General features: G+C 35.0%; 3 protein-coding genes across 35 annotated transcripts in view; 1 reads left to right on the top strand and 2 right to left on the bottom strand.

Annotated features, from left to right (window-relative positions):
• Positions 1-289: 289 nt before the first annotated feature.
• On the bottom strand, positions 290-10,171 carry cdkn2aip (CDKN2A interacting protein). 13 transcript variants are annotated; one of them, XR_012382387.1, is made up of 5 exons: positions 10,055-10,171; positions 9,263-9,525; positions 6,521-6,642; positions 1,001-2,585; positions 290-689 (listed from the first exon to the last, which is right to left on the bottom strand). XR_012382387.1 is itself a non-coding variant. In XM_005169040.5 (4 exons), the coding sequence occupies exons 2-4, from the start codon at positions 9,505-9,507 to the stop codon at positions 2,017-2,019; spliced, it is 939 nt and encodes a 312-aa protein (XP_005169097.1). In that variant the 5' UTR covers positions 9,508-9,525; positions 10,055-10,171; the 3' UTR covers positions 290-2,016.
• On the top strand, positions 10,138-27,404 carry tubgcp4 (tubulin gamma complex component 4). 2 transcript variants are annotated; one of them, NM_001135130.1, is made up of 18 exons: positions 10,138-10,373; positions 13,922-14,050; positions 14,132-14,254; positions 14,343-14,396; positions 15,475-15,531; positions 15,633-15,712; positions 15,813-16,014; positions 17,504-17,669; positions 17,757-17,881; positions 18,008-18,058; positions 22,375-22,480; positions 22,555-22,662; positions 22,731-22,875; positions 22,964-23,141; positions 24,412-24,546; positions 24,633-24,749; positions 26,533-26,672; positions 26,752-26,799. In NM_001135130.1, the coding sequence occupies exons 1-18, from the start codon at positions 10,296-10,298 to the stop codon at positions 26,762-26,764; spliced, it is 2,007 nt and encodes a 668-aa protein (NP_001128602.1). In that variant the 5' UTR covers positions 10,138-10,295; the 3' UTR covers positions 26,765-26,799. The 2 variants fall into 2 exon arrangements, with proteins under 2 accessions (NP_001128602.1, XP_068078413.1); XM_068222312.1 differs by having other exon boundaries at positions 10,177-10,373; positions 13,904-14,050; positions 26,752-27,404.
• tp53bp1 (tumor protein p53 binding protein, 1) overlaps positions 26,936-27,673 on the bottom strand; it is a 47,610-nt gene continuing 46,872 nt past the window's right edge. For all 20 annotated transcript variants that reach the window (XM_073906642.1, XM_073906648.1, XM_073906654.1 and 17 more), the window contains 1 exon segment: positions 26,936-27,212. In XM_073906642.1, the coding sequence (XP_073762743.1) occupies positions 27,031-27,212 (182 nt within the window). In that variant the 3' untranslated portion in view covers positions 26,936-27,030.

Here is a 27,673-nt window from a genome sequence, read left to right as displayed (position 1 = left end):
AACTAAAGACTAAATAGAAAAATACTGAAACAAAAGTTTAAAACATCATCCATCTTTTTTTACTGTCATAAGATATGCAACCAAAAGATGGTAAATAATGAAATTAGTTTCAAATGGTTGCGCAATTATCTTTCCAACTAAAAATGCTGCAGTGGGCAGTAAAATATTTAGTCATATGCATGGCAAACTGAAAATTATTAAGCATCCATAAAATAATTAAGGCAACACTGTATTATGAAGTCAAGTTTCTAAATACAATTATTAAAAAAATAAACATGAACTAAAAATGAACATTTTATTTTACAGCCTTTATTAACCTTCTTAAAGCCTAGCATGTTGAAAAATCACACACATCTTTTAAAACTAATGTTACTGAACTCAAAACATTCTTAGTGTAGCTTGATAAAAGGGTAACTATTTACATTATGAGACCTGAAAAAACATTTATATAAATGACAGTTTATGTAGAAACTGCTATATAAATGGTTTACTTCTATCATGTTTTTGTTACTACTACTGTAAATGTCAGTGGCTGCATTTTCACCAATCTTCAGAATATCGTGGTTTGTGTTCAACAGAAGAAGTAATTCTCTAGTTTAGAACCACTTGAGTGTGGCCACTTCGAATGTTATTACTCCATGGCATTATCAGAGTATATCAGCTGATAGACATGGGCCAGTAGGGGCCTTCTGTGCCTACTGGTGGGCTCAAAAGACTGTTATTATCCATTCACATGGTTAATCAGCTATACTAATAGAGAAGACTCCAGATCCAGATCTGTTTTTACATTACTGTGGGTTAAGGTAGGGGTAGATGTTAATTAAATAATTAATAATTTCGGATATTTATTATATAATATCAATAATTCTCTTTAACTTCCAGCCACAGCCGTATGTAATCTATAGCCAATGTACCATGTGGATGAATGATAACAACCTTCTGAGCCTACCAGTAGGTGCAGAAGGCCCCTACTGGCCCGTATCTATCAGCTGATGACCACTGATAACCCCCATTCAATAAAGTGACAACATTCGAATTGGCTGGTGAGGAAAGGAAGTTTTCATGTTTGGGTGAACTACATCCATTAATGAAATTTATTGTGATGAAGATATGGTGAGCACCGAGCAGATTTTTAAAGATTTTTAACTTTAAAACCTCACTACAAAACAAAACCAAAACTGATGGATAAACAAAACATCATGTGTTCTGAAAGAAGAATATGATTGGACGCCATGTTAAAACTAATCCCTTTTTGAATATTAGTCTGAGATGTAGTAAACCAAACATTTAGACTTAATTGAAAGTTCTGCGTCAACATTTAACATAGCTTTGAAACAGATGGCAGTTTTTATTAGAGACTGACAAAAATCTGCCCAAAGGTCTACAAGAACAGCAAAGACTTAACCAAACCCTGTCACAATGTATGAACAAGAAAGTAATTATGACATGTATTAATAAATAAAACTATCCAATATGTTTAATCAAATCTCAAGCTGAAAATTAGGTCTCATTTAAACTGTTCTACTGTTACTGTATTGTAATGAAATGCATTATTATTCCTAACCATTAAAATTGTTACCGTTCATGAATCAATTCTTGTGAATATTATCGTCTTGAATAATGGACATGAACAAATCCAACCACTGTTAACTTCTGTAGCAATTCTGTATTAGCATTGTACAGTTTCAGTGTTTTAGAAATGAATCCAAACTTTCTTTAACTGATTAAAATATCAGCTTTTTCAACCACCAACATCTTTTAAGGTCAGACAAAACTACAGTTATGTTTAATAAGCTTTGATCTAAACCATCATAACTTCACAACCACAAGCCATTAACAAGATTCCAAACAACAGAGCAAACAGAGCCTTTTACAAGCTACAAAACTGACTGCCATTTAACCTTTTAATCGGTTCTTCTCCACAGCGCCATTCTGACTGATCACAACTGAAACAATTAAAGCTCTTTGGAAGTGCAGCGATGACTGTGCTCCACAAGACTGGGGCGAAACCAAGCTCTACTCGTCTTCCTGAAACGGGCAGCTGAGAGCTGGAGGGAAAGCTTGGCTTCTGGATTGTTCATCCAGCAGCACCAAATCATCCACGTCTCGCCCTCTGAACCTTCTGCGGCTAATTTTCACCGTCACTTTTTGCCCTTGAAATACTTTGAGCGCTTCCTTGGAGGCCATTGCCCTGGCAGCAGACTCGTCGCGCCCATAACCCGTCCCCATGTAGACAGTGCAGCAGCGCAGTTCACACACCTGGCCTTCTCTCTGTGTTCGTCCTGCTGGCAAGTCAGGAATGTCTTTAAGAGGAACAAACACACAGGTGAGACTGGCTTTGCAGGACTCCACGCAGCTGCGCAGGATCTCGAAGTGTTCCAGGTTGGGGCCAAAGCCACCAGCAGACACAAGCTTCCAGGCGACGGCCTTGTAGAGCCGATTAAAAAAGGGCTGGTGCTCTGCAGGAGCTCCTGGTGAAGGGCCGCATTTATGAGAACTGGTTGCTGGATGTACAACACACTTTGAGTGAGCTCTATCATCTGGTTCATTGGGTTTAGTTTTCTTGCCCTGGTAATCAGCATCAGCTGCTGCAAAATAGAAGAAAAAGGCTTCTGGTAAATAAAAGTGGAAATCATTCTGCATTTAACTGTTAACTGGGCCTCAATAAAATAAAAATATATAGGTTAAATCAGCCACATTAAAATTCTCTTAGAGCTGCACGATATTGGAAAAATGTACATTGCAATGTTTTTATTTTCTGCAATTTATATTGTGATATGTCACCAAATAACTTCAATAAATCCATTTGGAAATAACTAGCATCTTTTATATTGAATTTTTTTTTTTATATCGATAATTTTGTGAGCGACACGGTGGCACAGTGGATAGTGCTGTCACGTCACACCAAGAAGGTCACTGGTTCGAGCCCCAACTGGGTCAGTTGGCATGTTCTCCCTGTGTTGGTTTCCCTGGGGTAATCCGGTTTCCCCCACAGTCCAAACACATGCGCTACAGGTGAATTGGGTAAGCTAAATTGTCTGTAGTGTGTGTGTGAATGAGTATGTGTATGGGTGTTTCCCAGTGATGAGTTGCAGCTGGAAGGGCATCCGCTGCATAAAACATGTACTAGATAAGTTGGCGGTTCATTCCGCTGTGGCGACCCCAGATTAATAAAGGGACGAATGCCGAAAAGAAAATGAATGAATGAATGAATTAATGAATAATAATTTTGTAGAGAAGCATATCTTCAGAAAAAATATACTTATTATAGATAATACCAATGCTATATCATTACAATTTGTAACTTTTTGATTTGGCAGCTAATTAATTTGAAATCGCACAATCTTATTTGCACATTTCATATGACTGAACAGGTACAAATTTGTATTAACTAGCCACTAAGCTTACAAAATGCAAAACAGTTACGTTTCCTTGTAAGATCAGGCTGATAATACAGATAAATAAAGTAGAGGAACATTATAAGTAAAGTAGTCTAACAGTATTTAGGAACCGAAATAAAATAATTAAATGTACTATCAAATTGTTTAGTCTATAAATAACAAAATAAAATGAATAACTGTTAAAGCTACAAAATGTAATATTTCCTTGTGCCCAAATGCTTTTTAACTCGCATAAATTGCTTACACAGTCACAAGCCTTAAAATACATGAAACTGATAAACTTTCAATTTATTATGGCTAAACTGAACTTTTTTATGTGTTCTGAACTGTTTTATCTGGTTTGCCTCCAGAATTAAGTTTCTTTGCAAATAAATAGACAATAGACAATATAGCAATATATATTGTGATATGAATACAGTTTCAGAAGATAGTTGAATAGCTCTATAAGACAGCTTTTACGGGAGCCTAACAGTATTCACGTACAGAAATTAAATAATCACATGAATAACAGCTTTTCTTACTTTGCTTTGTTTAATTTCCAGTCCAAATATCTAAATATTCAAAAAAAATATTAGTGTGGTAAGTGAAATAATCTTGTTTTCGCTTTGAAATGTAGAAAACTGGACTAAAAACGAGACGTTTTTAAAAAAAAAAAAATTCTGTATAAATACACTAATTAAATACAATTCGGTGGCTCCGTGTCAACTACAATTCAGATTTAACATTGCATATCTTGCGATGTGATTCTTGCAGATGTGTACATTGCAATATCGATGCTGAAACTATATATTGTGCAGCCCCACTTCAAACATAAAAACTGACTGGTGAACAGAGAGAGAGGTGGAACCATACTTGGCAGATTAATGAGAACAGGATGCAAGATTGAACCTCACTGAAGCTTGAGGCTTGTTTGAAATCTACAGGTAATGCCATGGTCACACTAGAGTTTGTGCATGCGAAATTCTGTTGTACGTCACTGTTAAAGGGGCAGAATAAAATAAGATTATTAGACATTAAAAAAAATGCGAGCGATTCATATGTTAACTTTCTATGCAGAGACATCATGTTTTGATCTTTAATTGGTCTCACACAATAATGTGATGCGATTTCGCAGGTCAGAGTTTACCAAGCTTGAACTTTCCAATGAAGTGAACTGCGAAACTTGTCGCACAAGCTTGCATTTCCGTTATGCCGCATTCGCATGCACTTGAATGGAAGCCTTTGGGGTGAAAAGTGCAGTGTGACCGCAGCTTCAGTGTGTTGGAACTAAACTGTGCAGGGCCCTATAGGAACTTAGTTCGACACCCCTGGCTTAAAGGGACAGTAACAGAAAAACTTTAATTCTTTCATCATTTGTTCACGCTCCACTTGTTCCAAACCTGTTTTTTCTTCAAGTAAAAAGACAAATGGAAGATAAAACAAAGAATGGTGGCAAAAAACAGCCATTGAATTCCATAGTATTTTTGGCTCCTACTATGGAAGTCAACAGCTGCTTTTTTCAACATCCAAGAGAAGAAATGTATTTAGAAAGTTTAGAACTATTTGAATGTGGGTAAAGGATTCATGTTCATTTTGGATGAACTGTCCCTTTGAGCAAATCATGCAAGTGACAAAATTAGCACACTAACATGAAGTACAATATACATCTTTCATTCTAAATCAACATTTAATTCTGCACATTTTAGTTTGTTATTAGATTTAAAGCCTTGTTTTCAAGAGCATGCATTTGAAGACATGCTGGAGACACTCCAGAATAGTGTAAGAGAAAAGCAAGTTACCACAGATTAAAACAGCAAAGCAGCCTTTTGATGCCTTAATCATTATTTACAGAAATGATCAGAAAGTATTTTAATCTCAAACTTTTATTTAGTAAATGTTATAACTCAATTTTACCAGCGTGGCTTCACTAATGTCAGTTTAAACCAACATGATTCATGCAACACAGTTCAGGAAATGTTTTGAAAAATGTTTCTCCAACAATGCATTAAACTCAATATATACAATATATACCATATATATATATATATATATATATATATATATATATATATATATATATATATATATATATATATATATATATATATATATATATATATATATATATATACAGTTGAAGTCAGAATTATTAGCCCCCTGAATTATTAGACCGCTTATTTTCCCCTAATTTCTGTATAACAGAGAGATTGTTTTGTCAACATATTTCTAAACATAAGTTTTAATAACTCATTTCTAATAACGGATTTATTTCATCTTTGCCATGATGACAGTAAATAATATTTTACTTGATATTTTTCAAGACACTTCTATACAGCTTAAAGTGACATTTAATGGCTTAATTATGTTAATTAGGTTAACTAGGCAGGTTAGGGTATTTAGGCAAGTTATTGTATAAAAGTGGTTTGTTCTGTAGATTATCGAGAAAAAATATAGCTTAAAGGTTCTAATAATTGTCCATAAAATGGTGTTTAAATATTAAAAACTGCTTTTATTCTAGCTGAAAAAATATTATCAGACATACTGTGAAAATGTCCTTGCTCTGTTAAACATTATTTGGAAAATATTTTAAAAAATAAGAAATAAATTCAAAGGGGGCTAATGATTCTGACTTCAACTAAATATATATACACACATATATATATACACACATATATATATATATATACACACATATATATATATATATATATATATATATATATATATATATATATATATATATATATATATATATATATATATATATTAATATAACATAATAACATATAACAATTCTCAATGGTTTTCATTTTATAAAATAAATCGTTGTTTAAGCTACAGACATAATAACAGACAATGCTGAAACAACATATTGAGCATTGTTCTATTTTAATTATGAATGCATTAAATTGATGAAAAACTGACAGTATTTTGTTTATTGTTACCAAGCAGTAAATCAATACAGTAAATTCTAATGTCCAACAAAAATATAAAGCAATTTTTCATATTGTTTTAATTAAGAGACATGACATATATTTAAATTATTTTTAAGCACCAGTTCTGTATATTAGAATAATTTCTGAAGCAGCACATATCTTTGACCACAAGTGTACATTAATATGATGTAACTAAAGATTTACCTGAAACTGCAGGTCTTTTTAGTTTTCCCATTATTTCATCTCTAGTCTTTCGCTCAGGAGCCTCGATCACGGTGATTCCTTCAGCCATCTCATTTATCTTGTCCATCACACGCTGCGGATATCTGAAGGGTCAAAACACATCAATCAAATTTCTAGAAACTTTTATTAAAAAATATGGAGACTATCAAGACTTTCAATGGCCAGATGTTTTCTAAATATTCCTTGTAAAATAATAATAAAACATTACGGTGAACTATATTTTACAGGAATTTCATTCATTTATAGTCAGTATGAAATCAGTTCTTTCTTGTTCGCATTTCCTAACTTATGACCCTCCCATAATAGAAAATAAATGTTTTATTTATATTATTGTATGCAAATATACAATGTACACCACTGTTTAGGCTTGCAGTTTTTCTTAATATTTTTGAAGGAAAACTCAGCAAGTTGCTCAACAAGGCTACATCAATTTGATCAAAAACACATCAAAAATATAAACTCCAGTGTTGCAAAACGTAATTTACATGCTGATAGGGTAAAAGCTCTTTTTCAGAAGATTTCAATTTACATTTCTTAGTTTTGTGCTGTTGTGCTGTCTAAAGTTATTGTGCAAGAAATGTATAATAATATAATGTAATATATCATATATGAAAAATATTCGAAGACTATAACGCCAAACAACATTTGGTTGAGTCTGAATTCTTTTGTAACGACCAAAACATCTTTACTAATAACCCAGCAAACAAATTTTGTTTAATAAATGTCTAATAGACATAAAATTTAAACAGCTTGGCTAAAAAAAGGCTAAATCTGGGTCAGCAAAAATCTAATAATCATCTAAGAATAGCCCAAAATAGCCATTATACAGACTTTTTTAAATCTGTAGTTATTAGTTCCTGTTTACTATTTGACGACTATACAGTCTGAATGGCGGCGCGGGAATGCAGGTATTGCGCAATTTTTCATTTCTGCAAATGTCGCGAGTGCTTTATTATAAAACGAGCGCAGTCATGTACGTTAATCGCTAAATGCGAATATGCTAGCTCTTGAATAAGCTTTTTCAAATGAACTGCAAGTCCTCTCATGATCTTGTCACCGCGTGTGTGCACTCAAACTATACAATCGCGATCTCTTAGAAGTAGAAATTATTTATCTTTGCTCTTTGACTAAACTTTAAAAAAACGTAAAAAACTATCAAGTATTTAGAATTAGATTGATGCATGACCGGTGACAATGCTAACGGATTTATTTGGCTGTATTGTAAAGTGAAACTTAGCCTACCAGTACTTTTAGCAAAGGTGGAAATTTTATTTCATACAAAAGAGTTGCTAAAAATGTTTGATTGAGGTATTATTGTGCAGGTACAGGTAAAAGCAATCTGTTACATTTATCAAAATAAACAACCTTAAAAAACTTTAAGAAATGTAGTGTTGTATTTCAAATACCTCAGGTGAAACGAAGTCATATATTTTATTAATTTACTACTGACAGTGTTCTTGTCTTTTTTCTAAAATTATTTAGTTTAAGATTAAGCCTAAAATAAAATTTTGTATAGACAACAATGAGCAAATAAGAAAAACTGTGTAAAATATGTAAATAAACCCCACATTTAAATATTTTCATCATATACTTTGATTAAACATTTCAAATCTTGAAAGTATTGTTTAAAAATGGACAAAAAGTGTCTCTATGGCCTTAAGAGTATGTGGTAGTTTTGCCAGTCCTATTAAAAATGATTCATTGTCATGAAAGGAAAAATCGACCATACTTTGTTAGTGCAAATTACTATGTGTAGCCTTGTGATTTAAGCAATTAAACCATTTAAATAATTTTATACTTAAAAGGGCCATGATGGAAAATCTTTTTTTTTTCAAAAGTAATAAACTAGTACTCAGAGTAGTTTTTTTTAAAAGAGTAATTTGTAAAACATTAGTATTATTTACTAAAACGTGTATTATTTTTGCAGTGTAATTGTATTATAACATACAAGTATTATATATACAAGTATTCTGTTCTCTTTCCATCTGTGAAAGAACATCAACAAATAAAATAAAATATGCACAAGCACATTTAGTGCAGGTTTATTAGATTATTAATATATAATAAAAAGTGCTTAAAAATCCTTGATTTTCATTAGGCTGTGTCTGTGAACCCTGTATGTAATCAGTGTCACTTTTTAATCGTGAGGTGATGGTAAATTAAGTTATGGTCAATTGTCAGCTCTCTTGGTTGTGAGGTCGTGTGATGCATGTTGCTGAACTAAATTTTACTTAGCTACATTTTGAGATGTAACTGCAGTATGTCAATTTAGTTTATTTGTGTGTGCTGCGCTCATAGACTTTAGGAAACGGCGCTCATTTGTTTGATTTCTCCTCGAGAAGCTGCACAAGCCTAAAAAAAAGGGGGGGGGGCAGCTTGCAAAAGGTTGAGTTTTAAGCTATTCTTAGATGTTGATTACTTTTTCCACTGACAGCCCAAATTTAGCCTTGTTTTAGCCAAGATCACTATATTTAATCATCTATTAGACATCTATAGGTCATCTTTTAGAAACAAAAACGCTTGCTGGGTATTTTGATCCATTCAGTTTAGCCTTGTTGAACCCAAACTTTATAGAACAGTATAGTGTAATCCAGTTCTAATTATTTAACAAACTTGACAACAAAAAAAACTTGGATTTAGTGAGAATTTTAAATCAACAAGAACTACAACAACTGAAAAAATCCATAATAAACTGGCAATTACCGACAGCCTAAAAATACATGGTTGGCCCAAACCATGGATAGAGACAGCAGTCTGTCCAGACTAGAACTTGGACTCCCAGGTTGGATGGTAGGAAAAGCCTCCATATTCCGCAGCACAAACTCTCTCCTGGCATACCACTGTTTATTTGTCTCACAGTGTCCTCTTAAAGATTCCACCCAGCTCACCAAATGTGGATTCTGACTGAGGAACTCAGAGACAATGTCCTCTCCTCTTCTTGCCGCCATCACTGAAAACAAGGAAAACTATCAAAAGTTACTTGGAGAAGTTCATAATGTCCTACCAAGCAGCTTCAAGCATGAGGATTGTAAATCTGTGCTTTTGCCAGCAACAGGCAAACAAACAGTTCAATTGTGGTTGGTAAGACTGCAGACTAGACACATAACACATATACAACAGAATGTTTATAAATATATAATAAAATAAAATAATATATATATATATATATGTGTGTGTGTGTGTGTGTGTGTGTGTGTGTGTACACACACACACACACACACAAATATATGAATGTATATCAGCGTACTCAGTGTTTAGTTTAATATAGTTTTAAGCTTGTTTACATTTTATAGTTCATTAAATATTAATATTAATACCCAACGCATTGTATAAGTGCCTTAAAATTACGATTTTGCGCACCTGTATTGACTGACATGTATTTATCTCAACTTTATTGTGATGATAGTCGAAGGGCAATCAATCAACAAATGTAATATAACTGTAACCACAAAACACTCCGCAACCGATTCTTAAGAGGAAATAAGCGCTGTTTACCTCTAAAATACTCTCCAAAGACAAGTCCTCATTAGCGATATGTAGTAGTAAATATACTGCATTTATCGAGAGTGTAGAAGAGCAGACTGAGCGCTTCCCCTGTCGCGCTTGGGATATGCGTCATCAATATGCGACGGAGCTTTTGGCGGTGCGAAAATAATAACGATGACAACTTACTGCCTGTATTTTTGTTATCGTATGCGTTGTTTTTATACGCTATCAATGTAATAACACTAGAAAAATGATTCACGAGTTGCTGTTGGCTTTGAGTGGATATCCTGGCACCATATTTACCTGGAACAAACGCAATGGATTGCAGGTATTTTGTGCAGTTCTGTCAGTGATTCATCTAAAATTGTAACTTATATGTATGAGCGTTTATGTGTATAACATACTGAATCATTTAGATAACGACTGTATGGAAAAGAACGACTATTTTTAAACCCGACTTAACGTTACAAGTGTTTTTTTTATATAATGTGAATGTACAAAACACCCCACTGTATCTCACGAAAATGGTCCGTAGTGGTATAAGTGTAATTGTAACCATAACGTTAGTTGTTTTATCATTATGTTTTATCGTTATAGTCACTATAATCAATTTGGGGTTGCTACATGGTCTTTTTGCTTCATGTGAAGTAACGTTAGGGTTACCCTGATAGGTACGTTTTTTGCAGAATACTATGGTATTAAAAATATTCATAAGGTGTATTACGATGGTGTATTATGCATACCCGGCATATGACAGCATCAAGTTTTCATATTGCAATAACTGTAGAATCTTTAATCATAATATTGACACAAGTTGTAAGAATGTCATTTTTTATCAGATATAATAACAAACGTGTATTAATATAAATATTTTGAGTAAACAAATGTGTCAAACTAATTAAATTGCAGAAATTTTATTACATTTAATAAGGTTCAATAGGTAAAAATTTTCAATAAGGTATTGTCAGTAAGTATTAGTTAATGCGTTACATGATGGTGTAAAAAAAACTTTTGTTTCAGAACAAAAAAAAGGGTTAAAAAAATCTGTTTTGTATTTATATTAGGCCTGTCACAATAATCAATATATCGAGTTATTGCACAACACATGGACATGACCTCAATCGTTTTTAGTGATGCAATATATAGTCCATAATTCAAAAACAATTCTAGCAACATTTTAGCTGATTTAGCTGAAGGTGTCAGTGTGATTAAAAAACACTAGTATTTTCATGTGGGTGTCTGACAACTGAAAATAGATCTGGGGCCTGTTTCAGAAAGGAGGTTAACTGAAAACTCAGAGTATTTTAACCCTGAAATGAGAGAAACTCTGGGTTTTCGGTTTCAAAATGGCAGGTTTGTTAAACTCGAGAAATCAGGGTAAGTCAAGCCTGTTTCTGAAAGAGAGTTAACTTTAACTCAGAGTCAGTTACTGTGGTAACTTACTCTGTGAATCTAACCTGGTCAGAAGCAGGTTTTATTCTCTAAACTCAGAGTTTCTGTCTGTCTCCTCCCCTTTTTTTAAAGATGAAGCGGTATTTCTCGCCTTAGCCTTACGTTTCCACCCACCTTTTTTAATGCTCATTTTGGATACGTGCATAAAAACGATTGATAGAAACGTCATGATGCACATAACTTTTTAAAATATGCATAAAAAACGCACATAACTGAGTAGGGTAAACTTTTATTCGATAGAAAATGTGCGCATAAACTACGATGGAAACACTTTTACTGAACAAATTACAGTATGTACATTAAAAAAAGATCATGATCATATGATAATGAAAATGTGTGTAAATGAACAAACCAGCAGGCTGGGCACACTGTAACACGTCTTAAATATTGTTTTAGTCATTCTAAAATGCCTTAACTGTTTCAGTATTAGTGTATATTATTAATTACCTCCGAACGTCTGGTGCGTGTCAAGAGACTCCGCGTCTCATGGCTTCAGACGCCCCCACGTGTTCATTGTGTTTCAGCATTGTCTTCTGACATCGAGGCACAAGTACATTAATTAGGCTAAATAAAGAATTAATTGACGCAGCTTCTTCTACCACAGTAAATTCTGTTTTTACTGTTGATATTTGGTGCCAGTTAAATCAGGAAGTGACAATTTTTTTCTCTTTGACTCGTTGGATGGAATTTTATTCGCATCTTTTATGCAATATTCCAGTCTTGCACATAAATTTATGTAATATATTTGGATGGAAACATAGCTATTGCCTTTATTTTAGTCACACACAGAAGAACTGTACGAGAATGGCTTATGCTTTTTTAATAAATAATTAAATTGAATTCACCTTCGATATGCATGTAACTAGATTAATGGGATTATTATTCTTTCTAAAAATTATTTTTAGTACTGCTTACCTTCTAAATGTTATATTAACCTCTATCACTTGATCAATAAAAAAGGCAGACACACAAGTGCACTGTTAAATCATTTAAAACTAATAAATGTATAAAAGAAAGTTTAGAAAAAATATATAAACGTCACAAATTACATTACTTATTTTATTATACTTAAATATTTAAATACTTAAAAAGTTAAATTAGGCATTATCTTGAGCAGCTGTTTTCCCACGCTAACTGGTTGGTGGCTGCTTCTTTTCAAATATATACACTCATATTTGCTATAACTTTGCATGAGAACATCAAGTTCAGCTGGAGAAAGAAATGGTGATCTCTTTTATAAGATATTGCCATAGTCACTCGTAATGTCTGCGCTCCACTGATAATGCCTTTTTATAGTCACGGTGCGCGCGCTTAACTCTGAGTTGGTCTACTCGAAGTTGATTGACCCAACTCAGATCAGCTGTTCTGAAACCGAAAACTCTGAGTTTTTAATCTCTCGGTAAATCAACTCAGAGTTCAAGTTTAAACTCTGAGTTGTTTGAACCTCTTTACTGAAACAGGCCCCTGGTAGCAGATATCATTACTTTTTACCTTCATTAGCACTTTTTTGTTAACATTTAATATTAGTTATTTCGGATATGCGTTTTCACAGGTTCTTGCATTGTTGATGATATTGTATTGTCATTCTAGCATTATATAATGAGTATCATAAAATGGTCTTAAATGACAATATTATCGTTTATTGAATATATTTTGGGCGATGCAGTGGCGCAGTAGGTAGTGCTGTCTCCTTACAGCAAGAAGATCGCTGGTTTGAGCCTTGGCTGGGTCAGTTGGCGTTTCTGTGTGGAGTTTGCATGTTCTCCCTGCGTTTGCGTAGGTTTTCAACCGGGTGCTCCGGTTTCCCCCACAGTCCAAAGACATGTGGTGCAGGTTAATTGGGTAGGCAAAGTTGTCAATAGTGTATGAGTGTGTATGATTGTTTCCCAAAGATCGGTTGCAGCTGGAAGGGTATCCGCTGCATAAAACATGTGCTGGATAAGTTGGCAGTTCATTCCGCTGTGGTGACCCCGGATTAATAAAGGCATTAAGCCTTGTCAGCTTAGTCCCTTTATTAATCTGGGGTCGCCACAGCGGAATGAACTGCCAACTTATCTAGCACGTTTTTACGCTGTGGATGCCCTTCCAGCCACAACCAATCTCTGGAAAACATCCACACACAGTCATTCACACACACACTCATACACTACAGACAATTTAGCCTACCCAATTCACCTGTACCACATGTCTTTGGACTGTGGGGAAAACCGGAGCACCCGGAAGAAACCCACGCGAACGCAGGGATAATATGCAAACTCCACACAGAAATGCCAACTGAGCCGAGGCTCGAACCAGCAACCTTCTTGCTGCGAGGCGACAGCACTACCTACTGCGCCACTGTGTCGCCAATTTTCACCCAATAGTCACTATTTAATAGTCATTTAAAATTTTATAACCATGATGAAGTGTTGTTGATGATGACAGGTGTCCCAGGACCTGCCGTTCCTTCACCCTAGCGAAACCAGTGTCCTTAATCGATTATGTAAAATGGGCACTGACTACGTGCGCTTCACAGAATTCATAGAGCAACACACGGGTCATGTTCATCAACAGGTAATCTGCATTTACTCTGCATACAGTGTGTTAATAACATAGTAAGCACATAATAGCAGAAGATTTCTTCTTGTCTGACAGGAGCACTATTCCAGTCAGCCGAGTCAGTCTGGGCTTCATGGCATTTACCTGCGGGCCTTCTGTACTGGCCTCCACTCTATGCTGCAGCCTTATCGGCAGGCTTTACTGGACCTTGAAAAAGAGGTTTCACATTTGGAGTTTACACATTAAGTATTTATGCTGGTATTTGCAGATTATGTTGGACATTAAATATGAATAATTTGCTTAACAGTTTCTTGGTGATCCACACCTCTCTATTTCTCATGTCAACTACATGCTGGAACAGGTAAAAAAACAACTCATGCACCCAATCATCTGATACATGCTTAATTGTCTGATTCATGCTTTCAAGCTAAAGTTCAAAAGTTCAAGTTCAAAAGTTTAAGTTAAATAAATAACTCTCTTAAAACCACTTTATTTACATATGCGTAAACCATTATTTTCTGTCTTGTAACACAAATCCATTTTTAATTAGTTTAGTATATTTATTATATTTTTATATTTTAAATTATAAGCCCCCCTTTTTCCCTAATTTGTTTAACGGAGAGACAATTTTTTCAACACAATAATAGTTTTCAACAATAATAGTTTTAATAAACTTATTTCTAATAAATGATTTATTTTGTATTTGCCATGATGACAGTAAATAATGTTTTATTTTTATACAGACACTTCTATACAGCTTAAAGTGTTCTGTAGACTATCGACAACAATATTATCAGACATACTGTGAAAATTTTCTTGCTCTGTTAAACATATTTGTAAAGCAAAAAGAATTAAATGGGGGGAGGCTAATAATTCTGACTAATATATAAATATATATACAGACACACACACACACACACAAACAAAATTGATTAAAATGGATTTGTGTTACAAGAAAAAAAATAATGGATTATACAATAATATTAGTCCACACAATATACTTGATATTAACAATAATGATCATTTATAAAATGATGAGAATAATAATGATTACTTTGATTCACTTTTACATCAAATATTTATATAAAACAATATATAAAACAATGAAATAGAAATAGATATATTATTTTATTTTTTATTTTATTTATTTTGTTTTTCATGAAGGCTGTACACATTTGGGATACAACAGTTGTCATTAGGGTCAATTGACCATCCATAAAACCATTTCTACACCAGAAAAACTACACTTGTTTCATCATGCAAAATAGATTTGAGGATTGAAATGAAATTTATCTGCTTTATGTTAGTGGTTTAGTGAGGGTGGGTGATTTCTAAACTAGAAGGGTAAATTCTAAGACATCAGGAGGATTAAATGCACCACGTTTTGACCCCACAGTATATTTCTAACTTGGAGTTTTCCCTCTGTTGTTTTTATTCAGTTTCAGCTTCTCTTCCCATCTGTTATGGTTGTTGTTGAGACCATCAAGTCTCAGAAGGTTTGTATCTTAATGGGTGCCACTGGTTTGCAATGCATGATTACAAGAGTGCGTGGTTAAAAATAATAACCTTCTGAAAGTTTTTTTTTTCTATTCAATAGATTCATGGCTGTCAGATCCTGGAGACTGTATACAAGCACAGCTGTGGAGGACTGCCTCCTGTCAGGATGGCCTTGGAGAAGTGAGCACTCAGAAACACGCGCATCTAAACAGATGTATTTCTTAAACGAAAGACTCAGACTGCTATTTTTACTGTTCTAATGGTAGTGTCTGTGTCGCAGGATTCTTGCCGTGTGCCATGGCGTGATGTATAAGCAGCTGGCGGCGTGGATGCTGCACGGGCTGCTGCTAGACCAGAGCGAGGAGTTTTTCGTCAAGCAGGGCCCCAGTGCTGGCGGAGCCACTGCTGCACAGGAGGAGGATGAGGAAGACCTGGGCATCGGAGGCCTGAGTGGGAAACAGCTCAGAGAACTGCAGGATTTGGTGAGTGAATGATATGAAGCTGAACGTCACTTCCTGAGATTCTGTGTTTGTTATTTTGATAGAACTAAGACGGTCATTAAATAATCATTTTCATTTATGTTTTTATTTACATTTTCGTTGTTGATTATATTTTACTATCTTATTTTATGCCTCAATTATTGTACATAATAATAAACAAATATTGGAAAATAAATGAATAATGAAAATAGGCCTAAATAATTATTTATTTAAAGACATTGCAGCTAAACACTGAGAAACGGTCCGGCATGGTCTAAAGAGCTTAAGTTGAATGCTGCTTCATCAAAAGTATAAAAATTAATTTACCTTCCTTGAAGCAGTTCACTAAAAGTATAATAAAAATAAATTAAATATAATTTATTTATATAAAAATATAAAAGTCCCGCAAATTAAATATATTAAGTCCCGCAAGTTTATTTTTAATTTTAATTTTGTAATTTAGTTTTTATATCCACAATGAATATATACAATTTTTACAATCATATAGAAAAATACTCTAAACAGCTATTACCTGCCCCCATCCCCCTACCCTGTAATATGCACAACAGGAAACACGTAGTAAGTAAATAAATTACATTAAATTTGACTTTCATATTATCATATGTGGGTTAAGTGTCTAATATTTCTTTGATATCACAAATATAGATTTTCCACATAGTCAAAATGTCCAGTTTAGCATGGTTGATCTGTGCTGATTATAGTTCTAGGTACAGTATTTCCAATAGTGACTGCAACCAGTGCTTAACACTGAAGAGGTTTCCACCTCTTTACCAATATTTTAATTGTAGCAGTTTGAAGCAGCTAACCAAAATGTACAGACCTTTGCATTTAAGGGAAATTGAGAGTTATCATTCAACAATAACAATAACAATACCTTATCTTTGGGGAAATAATTTTTTGTACTTTTGAATAAAATGTCCAGAACAGGATCCCACAGTTTTTGCACCTCCGGACTTAAAAAGGTATCTGGATGCTTTAGTTCACAAAACTTACAATAAGGATGTGAAGATAAACCTATGATACGTCATATACGTGCAGTTAAATTTGTGACTAAGTTTTGAAGTGAATAAACTGGTGATTAGGATTTGTAGAAGCGTGGAATGTTTTATCCCACACTGTTTCTCAATCAATAGTTTTATTGGGTGGAAACAGATCAGATAGCCATAGTCCTTCTTTTGAAAAAGTAGATTAGAAAAACAGCAGTAGAGATAGGAGGCCGCTTTTTTCTTTTTTTTTTTTTGGAGTATTATAGATTTATTTCACAATCGGATGGGTGTGAAGATCTGTACCCCAAAAATAACTGCTTTTCAATGGCCATCATCAGAGAAAGTCCCTTTTTGATTGCTAAATTCGGTCAGCTTGTACACTCAAACTAAAAGTACTTTACTATTTTGCCTGTGATTTTATTGTTATCTATCGTTTTTTATTATTATTATTTAACCGAGTCCTTTTTAATGTTGTCCCTCTGTAGAGACTGATTGAGGAAGAGAACATGCTGGCACCTTCCCTCCAGCAGTTCTCCCTGCGTGTGGAGATGCTTCCCTCATACATCCCTGTTCGAGTAGCTGAAAAGATTCTTTTTGTTGGGGAGTCTGTGCAAATGTTTGAAAACCACAACCAGAGCCCATCGCGAGCTGGTGAGTGCTTTAGCATTTTGCCGCTGTTGTTCAGGTGTGTTTGCAATGGGTTTTGTATGCTAACACTGCCCTCGTGTGGTGGCTCAGGGTCTATACTGAAGCATCAGGAGGACATGTTTGCAGCCGAGCTCCACAGACTCAAACAGCAGCCTCTCTTTAGCCTGGTGGACTTTGAAAATCTGGTGGATGGCATACGGAGCACAGTTGCTGAGGTTAGTCCAGTCAGTTTATTGGTACAAGCATGAACCCCACAAAGCATGTATATGAAATTTCCATATCATGTATATAACAGCACTACCAAAAGCACCAGGTGAAGTCTGTGTCTTTTTTTCTTGCAGCACTTATGGACTTTAATGGTAGAAGAATCTGATCTTTTGGGGCAGCTCAAGGTAAATAAAAAGTAGTTTTTTGACGATACACTTACTGGTGCAAGTTTGCCAACACTAGGCATGGGCCGGGATAAGTTTCTCATGGTAGGATAACCTTGGTATTGTGAGTACTGTTTTAAAATAGGTTATTTTACATTTTAAACATTATTTTAAATGTCTGGGTGAAAAACTAAAACATTTTCTCCTTTAAACACAATATTTTTTTTTATTTTTAAAAATGTTTGCAGTATTTTGTAACTAAACATGACAGGCTAAATAATTCAAGTGAATCATTGACTTATGCTGTCTTCATTCAAAAACACAGATTTCTTTACTATTTAAAACAGCATTTTTGGAGATCTTTCCAACTGGAGATACTGGTGTCCTAAAAAAAAAGGAAATAAAAAATCTTACACACACTTTAGGAATGGTATAGTAGAAAATTTTGACACTTTTAAAACCAATTTTTTTTACCAACCGTGGTATACTTTGAAAACGGTTATCGTCCCATGCCTAGCTAACACAATAGTGTTTTTCACTCTGCACTTTACCCAAGATTATGGTTGACACTTCTTTACTTTTTAGTGTGTGTTTGACAAAGACATTGTGTTTAGACAAGTTGCAACCCTATAGGATTGTTTTTGTATGAAACAGTCATGTTTTTGTTGTTTTTTTAAACAATTGTCATACCAGTTAAGACCACAGACAGTTACATAAAAAAATAAGAATAATACAGCAATAAAATAATATGGTTATATACTTTAATTTCCATTAATTAAAAAAAATGTCACCATCTAGACCAGGGGTCACCAATCTTGGTCCTGGAGGGCCGGTGTCTGTTGAAATCTGCTGGACACAAGCTATTACATTTTTTAGCTTCCTGCAAGTGTGTGTGCGTGTGTGCGTGCGTTTGTGTGTGTGTGTAACATTTTTACATGTGATCTATTCACTCTCTTTTTTTTACATGCAATCTAATCTACACTGATCCAAAAGTCTTGTAACACTTTCAGAACATGCGCTAGGGCGTTCATTACTGTAAAACACCTGAAACACAGATGCATCTGTTTTGGAGTAGCGTTGTCTCTTAATTGACAACATATCTCATTGATGGTGGGTAAAGTGTTATGTACAGAAATAGTCCTAGGGTGCAAGCATTCTTTCAACATACCCGGTGCAAATTCAAGGCACTGACATGTTCTGGAGGTCTTCTACTCTTTTCAGGGATGTAAAAGCAAGAATAAAGACCATTTTTAAGAAATATCTGATTTTGTAATGGACCAAACTTGTTGTTTTTGAAAAAAAACTGTGGAAAGACCATCCAACTAAAATAAAAAAACACAATCAGGGAAAATTCTCACAAACATAGCCATGCATGAGGAAAAAACAAATTGAAAAATGTGTTTTCTCCCAAGGATTAAACAAAACAGAATTTCCATTTGGTCAAATTGGATCCCACACCTTGAGGTGTGTAGTGTTCATTTGCTAGGTCTGCCCTCATCTGGATATATGCTTCAAAATTTTGTCAAGGAAGCTTGAGTGCTCTCCTTGAGAATCCGGTGTGCCAGTTTGCAAAGTCTTTCAATGATAGAAACATAGCCGACATCTCCTGGCAACATCTTAGCTAGCTCTTTCCAACGCTCACATGATCGCCCACTGAAGCTAATCAGGGCTGCGCTGGGTCAGTACCTGGATGGGAGACTACATGGAAAAGCTAGGTTGCTGCCAGAAGTGGTGTTGGTGAGGCCTGCGGTCTGTGTGGGTCCTAATGCCCCAATATAGTGATGGGCACTCTATACTGCTCAGTGAGTGCTGTTTTTTGGATGAGACGTTAAACTGAGGTCCTGAATCTCTGTGGTCATTAAAAATAACAGTATTTCCTTCGAAAAAGAGTAGGGGTTTTGGCCAAATTTGCCCACTGGGCTCTGTCCATCATGGCCTCCTAACCCTCCCCATACCATAATTGGCTTGATTACTCTGTTTCCTCGCCACCGTGTGTGTGGTCTGGTGTAAAATGGCTGCCAACGCGTCATCCAGGTGGATGCTGCACACTGGTGGTGGATGAGGAGATTCCCCCTATGTGTAAAGCGCTATATAAATGTAAGGAATTATTATTATTATTATTACGAAAGAGGCTGCTTTGTTCATAGGCCCTGGATTGAGCGTGAACATGACCACTTCCTGCCAGAGGCACACAACTGTGGGAATGATCCATTCATTTTTAGCATATGAGAACCAAACTACATTCTGTAGCCTCTTTCTACACTTTGCAGGACCAATAAGACCCATTTGGCAGAAGTTTCTATGCTGCCAGATGATTTACTTAGGGAAGAGGCATGTTCTGTGGCATATTCTGACTCCTAAAGAAGTAGACTTGCAGAGATCAGCCGAGGTGGTCGCTCTGAAACTGTCCTTAGAGATTGGGAAAATCTCAGTGAGTTGAACTTGCTGACTACTGCTGCACACTGAAGCATGCAATGTGTTGTAATTGCTCTTCCTCTGTCTGATCCTTCTGGCATTAAATCTTTGCCATTGCTGAGAGTAAAAGTCCTCGGATTCTGTCTAAAAATACTGCGCAATGACTTCTGATGTCTTCTCATTTCCATGAAGAGACTGATCTGCAGCCTGACACAACTCCTCAATACCTTCAAGTCACATATTTGTCCCTTCTTGCTACCAAGAAGATGATGACCAAAGCCCCATCCCCTTCCCTTTGTCCTTGTTCTAAGCAATCAATGTTGCATTTCACTAATGAGTGTTCAGTTGGCTACAACTGCATTGCACCACACTAAATCCAGAAAGACAATTCTGGGTTCAGCATGTGGGGGACCCATCCATTCCCTCTGCTGAATACATCTGCGATCCTCGTTACTACATCCTCCACTGTACAACAATAACAACAACAAAACCGGAACCCAAGTCGCAAAGTCTGTGAGCCTGTGCACCCTTCCCAATGTGCAACAAATAGAAGTGGAGCACACACTTGAGTAGGTATTCGGTGTGCACAGTCAGTCCTCTTGAGAGCTCACCAGGCATCTCTTCTCCTAGATAAGTAGCACATAAATTGTGTGTATTCCTGATTTATATACATGTGTGAAAAAACCCAACAGTTCGGCTAAAAATGCACAGAGAGTGCTTGCCAAAGACCCAGAAGCTAATGCTCTTTCAAATTTTTGCTCCTTGTCCTTTTGTCACCCTGCCTGTGATGTCACATCACACCATTAGGCAAGGCAAGGCAAGGCAAGTTTATTTATATAGCACATTTCATACACAGTGGCAATTCAAAGTGCTTTACATAAACAGGAATAAAAAAGACAAGTTTAGGACATAAAATGCAGACAATAAAAATGATTAAAAACAGATAAAAACAATTTTAAAATGTGTTAAAATAGGTTATAAAAGAATGAAAAAGAAAATGAAAAACATAATAGTGCAATCTGTCGGACTTAGCACAGTGCTCATACAGTAAAGGCACAGCTAAACAGATGTGTTTTCAGTCTTGATTTTAACATGCCTAATGTTGGTGCACATCTGATCATTTCTGGAAGCTGATTCCAGCAGCGAGGGGCGTAGTGGCTGAAGGCAGATTCACCCTGCTTTGACTGAACTCTTGGAATTTCTAGTTTATATGATCCTAAAGATCTGAGTGATCTGTTGGGTTTGTATTTAGTGAGCATATCTGTAATGTATTGAGGTCCTAGGCCATTTAGTGATTTATAGACCAGTAATAATACTTTAAAATCTATTCTGAATGTAACTGGGAGCCTCTGCATTGGCAGAGGGTGTCAATGGGGCTGTAGTCATTAGGCAGTAAGGCTAGGAAGATCTGAGTGTCATCAGCATAGCTGTGGTAGGAGATTTGGTTCTTTCTCATTATTTGTCTCAGGGGGAGCATGTCATCGTCGCGCAGCACTTTGTGAGCCGCTTGCTGAAATGCCACATTGACATCTGAAAAAAAATTCAGATGTCATTAGATGGCTTAACACATTTATCAAGATACCAAAATACAGAAATGTTTCCATAGCACCACAATTTGTGATGCATCATGAGATCCCTCCAAAAAAGGAATCCATTCTCATATTAGTAAATGCTTTTATCTAAAGCGAATCTCTCCCTCTCTCACACACACACCTCCACACCCCCGAGGCAGTGAGCGGTTTGGTGCCTTGCCAAAGGGGCTCACCTCATCCATAGTATTGAGGGTGGAAGAAAGTGCAGGAAATTCATTCGATGCACCTACAATCCCTGCTGGTTTCATGACTCCGATGTGCAATTTAGATCTCTAATGTCTATTCTAACAGTGAAAACCCATAATGAATGGTCTGTTGTTATTGTTTTAGATCATAAAGGACTTTTTCTTGTTGGGGCGAGGTGAACTCTACCAGGTCTTCATTGACCTTGCTCAGCATATGCTGAAAACCCCACCTTCTGCTGTTACTGAACATGGTATTAATACAACTTACTTTATAAACCATAAACTTTTCTCCATTTCTCTAAATATATCACAATTTTTTTTCCAGATGTCAATGTGGCATTTCAGCAAGCGGCTCACAAAGTGCTGCTCGACGATGACAATCTTTTGCCACTCCTCCACCTCACCATAGACTACCATGGAAAAGAAAGCAAAGGTATTTCTGACTGACAAGCATTTTCATCTACATATGAAATACACATCATTTAATCCTTGTGGTTGTAGAGGGTTCTGGGAATCGAGAGGGCACCACTCCACCTCAGGAGAGCTCTCCTCGTGAAGCTCCGCCCACTGGCTGGGCTGCACTGGGATTGGCTTACAAGGTTCAGTGGCCTCTGCATATTCTTTTCACTCCTGCTGTGTTGGAGAAGTAGGTCATCATTTTATGTTATTATTAGTTTCATATTATTATTTAGCATGAATATAATAACTATTTATCATTAACTACATGACTACAGGTATAATGTAGTGTTCCGGTACCTGCTGAGTGTGCGTCGAGTCCAGTCCGAGTTGCAGCACTGCTGGGCTTTGCAGATGCAGCGCAAGCATCTCAAATCAAACCAGACGGATGCAGTAAAATGGAGACTCCGCAACCATATGGCCTTCCTAGTGGACAACCTTCAGTATTACCTTCAGGTTACTGCTAGAATTATTTATTTAGTCAAAAATTAATCCTCCTTTGCTGGTGATGCTAATATGCCTACACTACTATTACAAAGTTACAAGGAATCAGAAGGATTTGTTTGGTAAACTTCAAAAACATTGGTAAACATTAGTTGATTATATAGTTAAAGTGAACTAACATTGGAATATGTGTTCAGACTTTCAGCTAAATTCTTGATTTTTGTATATTGTGACAGATGATATAAAAAGTGATCGTAAAACATTTATTTTTTTTACATATTTGTTTCGAATACTTTCTATTCATCCAGGAATCCTTAAAATGTATAAAGCTACACAACCTTTTTTTTTTTTACATTTGATAATAATAACAAGAAATGTTACTTGAGCAGCAAGTCAGGATATTGCTTTATGCTTTCAGGATATGCTTTTCTTAAGGATTTTAAGGTTCTGTCTCTTTGGTTTATTCTTGTTTTTGTGACAGAGCTCAGACACTGCTTCTGTCTTGTCTCTGTTAGGGATGTAGTGTGTATAAATGTAATTTATTTCTGCGATGGTAGACATCTTAGGATAGAAGTGAGTTTATGCGGTTTTAGGCATGCGGTATGCTTAATAGGTTACTATTATTTTATGTAATCTTTTATAACTATATGAAGATCCTACAAAGTCATAATAACAAAGCATCTTGATACTGTATCATCAACAATTCACATAATGTGAAATAATGAAAACAAAGATTCATTGATTTAATTAAAAACTTTAAACAAGTCTGAAACCAAAGAATAGTTTCAACTTTCTTAAATTGTGGTGGAAACTAGGGCTGGGCGATAAGGCAAAAGTGCCATCTCCATAATTATTTTTCATATTTAACGATATATATTTTGATATGAATTGTTAATGCTTTCAGATTTAAAAGAGAACAACAAAAATGACTGAAACCACAAAAATTTGAGGGTCTATTAAATGCCAAAACATATTTTTGGGCCAATAAATTTTCAGTGGCCGGTGCATCTCTAATATCAACACACTTTTAGATTCTCATTGCTGCTGTGTAATTGGCTCCTAGATCAATATAGACTTAAAAAGAAGTTCATAGCTCGTTGTTATTGGCATAAATTTTTATCACAATTCGATATCATATGGTTTATCAGCCCAGCCCTACTGCAAACCAATTATTTATGTTCAGTTTGCAGTTAATTATGAATATTTTAACAGAAAAAGAACAGTGTATGTATGAAAGTCTCAATATGTATATGTAAATTATTTTGACTTCTCCATTGCTCAGGTGGATGTTCTGGAGTCCCAGTTTTCTCAGCTTTTACAGCAGATCAACTCCACAAGAGATTTTGAAAGTATCCGACTGGCCCATGACCATTTCCTCAGCAATCTGCTGGCACAGTCTTTTATTCTACTCAAACCTGTGAGTCTCTAGCACAAACTCTTTAACTCATTTCAACCAGGGTGTATTCTGCATTTGGTTAAGTCATAATTTGATTTCTCTTGCAGGTGTTCCACTGTCTGAATGAAATTTTGGATCTTTGTCACAACTTTTGTTCTTTGGTCAGTCAGAATCTTGGGTCTCTGGATGAGCGAGGAACAGCTCAGCTGGACATTCTTGTGAAGGTAGGGTTAAATGTATTTTCATTTCATTTTTTTGTAAAACCTGCTTTGGTATAGCTTAATTATGACACAAATACTAGTAACAGACAGCCTTAATTGCAAAAAAATATATATATACTAAATTGAGAATGACAGAATATCGAACAGAAGTCATAATTATGACATAGTGAAAGTTAATTAGATCCACACAGAAATTGGCTGATTTTTAGGCCATTGAGTCTTTTTTTTTTCTTTATGTAAACCAGGGTATCTTAAAGTCTTAAATCTCAAAAGCTAAATTTTAGGCCTTAAAGTCTTAAATCTACTGAAATGTTGTGTTGTAGGTCTGAAATCTTTTTTAACAGGTCTTAATTTTCCTTTTATCTATATAGCTACCCATTCTGGCCATTAACACCCATACAATCCCAATAAAACTTTTAATTTAAAAACGGCATTACCTTGCAGTAACATTTGTTTAAAAATTCTACATTTATTTACTGCTGAGGATACTGACCTGACCTACATTTTTTATTATTAAATAATTATTAATAAATTAGAATGTATTATTATAATTAATATCATATTTAATATCATATTCAGGGCAAGTGAAAATCTTTTCCCACTGGGATATTCGAGAAAAAAAATCCTTAGCATTTAGCCCTGTATAAGTCTAAAATTCAATTCATAATGGTCTTAAAAATGTCTTAATCTTAAATTTAACTTGGTGAAATCAACAGAAACCCTGGTAAATGTGTGTAGATTTATATTCATTTAGTTTGAAATAAATGTCAGTAATATTATTGACTAATACGAGTGTTCATATGATTTATTTACAATACAGAGTTTGTAAAGAAATATTTTCTGTTTTAGTTGATCTATTATTTAAGAGACTTGCTTTGTTTACCAAATAATTAGATTTGCATGGTAAACATTAAATAAAAGTTTTTTCAATTTCATTTATTAAGTTTTTAGTTACGATACTCCCAAAATCATTCAACATAAATTCACAAATTTTACAAATTTATGTGCAGAAAAAGCAAAAAAATATATATCTGCAGGTTCTGTCTGGCCCTTGTTATTAAAGGGATAGTTACTCAAAAATAAACATTAACTCACCATTTTACTCTCCATTGGTTCCAAACCTGTTTGAGTTTCTCTCTTCTGTTGAATACAAAAGAAGATATTTTGAGAATGTAAGAAACTGGTAACCATTTACTTCTATAATAGCAAATACTATGGAAGTCAATGGTTACCAGTTTGCACCATCCTTCAAAATATCTTTTGTGTTCAACAGAAGAGTAAAAAAAAAAAAAAAAAAAAAAAAAAAAAAAAAAAAATTCTGGCTCAATTATAATTGAAAAAGTAAAGGTTATGACATTTTAAAGTTAAAAGGTCATAGAGAGCTGATATAAAATTCCATTAATATTAAATAAAAAAAAGCTTTTTTGTTAGAGAAACGGGCTTTCAATAATTTTAAAATCAACACTTGAATGATGATTTAATCAGAATCATGCCCTAATGCAAAGGTGTCAAACTCAGTTTCAAAAGGGCCGCAGCTCTGCACAGTTTAGCTCCAACCCTAATTAAACACACCTATTCAAACTAATTGAGTCCTTCAGGCTTGTTTGAAACCTACAGGTAAGTGTGTTGGGAGTATGGTTGGAACTAAACTGTGCAGGGCTTCGGCCCTCCAGGAATTGAGTTTAACACCCCTGCCCTAATGTCTTACCATTGTATCTTTTCCTTTGTCTATTGGCAGGAATAGGCTTTGATGGGTATTACGATGGTGTTTTCTTTTATTTTAAAGGGTTTCAGTCGTCAGTCTTTTCTGCTCTTCAAGATTCTTTCCAGTGTTCGTAACCACCAGATAAACTCTGACTTGGCACAGCTCCTGTTAAGATTAGACTACAACAAATACTACACACAGGCAGGAGGCACACTGGGCAGGTAGGCATGAGGGAAGCACTGCTTTAATGACCTGATTCAAGCTTAAAAAGTCTAAGTTATGTCATTTGCTGTCCTACAGTTTTGGCTTATAAAGTTGATCCTGAAGATCTGGACACCAGCTTCAGCCAATGGTTTGTTTCATCGTATTAAACATCATCATTATTATTAAAAGATGAATCTGGATTTGTACATTAATATATAATAAGCCTCTTGGTACCATTATTTGCTTTCTATTATATCTGTTATGAAATAAAACAGACAAGTGAAACACATTTTTTTTTATTGAATAAAAACTATGTACAGAAAGGCATGCACTAAAACACTGAGGACATTTAAAAGAGACGAGAGGATGATGGTTTTACGTAGATGTGTTGTGGCAGAATTCAGAATTGCTGTCGAAGTTGAGGCACTTTCCACAGATCAAGCTCTGAATCAGCCACTCCAGAGAGACAACAGGCATGTCTGAGGCCACACGCTTCACTTCCTCTGATGTACATGCTGATGATGTCACTGCCACATCAAACTTCACATCTGGAATGTCTGTTAGGGATAAAATTGACATTGTGATATTTCAAAGATGGGAGAGTTTTTCAATCAAAAATGAAGATTCTGTCATCGTTTACTCATCCTACACTTGTTCGACTGTTTGGAAGAATAACAAATGTTGCAAAAAAAAAAAAGCTATTGTCTTGTAATATTTCACTATTGACTCAATAATATTTTTGTTCCAACTATGGAGGTCAGTGTTTTTTTTTTTTTTTCAAAATATAATGTTTTGCATTTAGCAGAAGAAAATAAATTTTTAGGGTAACAATCCCTTTAACGGTCCAAGTCATCTGAAAAAATAAAAACAGCTATCACCTCCACTTGTTTGAAACCTATTTAAGTTTGTTTAATCTGTTGAACAAAAAAAAAAGATATTTGGAAGAATGTTAGAAACGGGTCCATTGACTTTTATAGTCCCACATCAATGACTCTGTTAGCAACAATCTGTGTGTGTG

The sequence above is a fragment of the Danio rerio genome, chromosome 7, assembly GCF_049306965.1.
Source record: "Danio rerio strain Tuebingen ecotype United States chromosome 7, GRCz12tu, whole genome shotgun sequence".
Lineage (NCBI taxonomy): Eukaryota > Metazoa > Chordata > Actinopteri > Cypriniformes > Danionidae > Danio > Danio rerio.
Note: the sequence above shows the minus strand (reverse complement) of the source record. Positions and strands in the feature narration are given on the sequence as shown.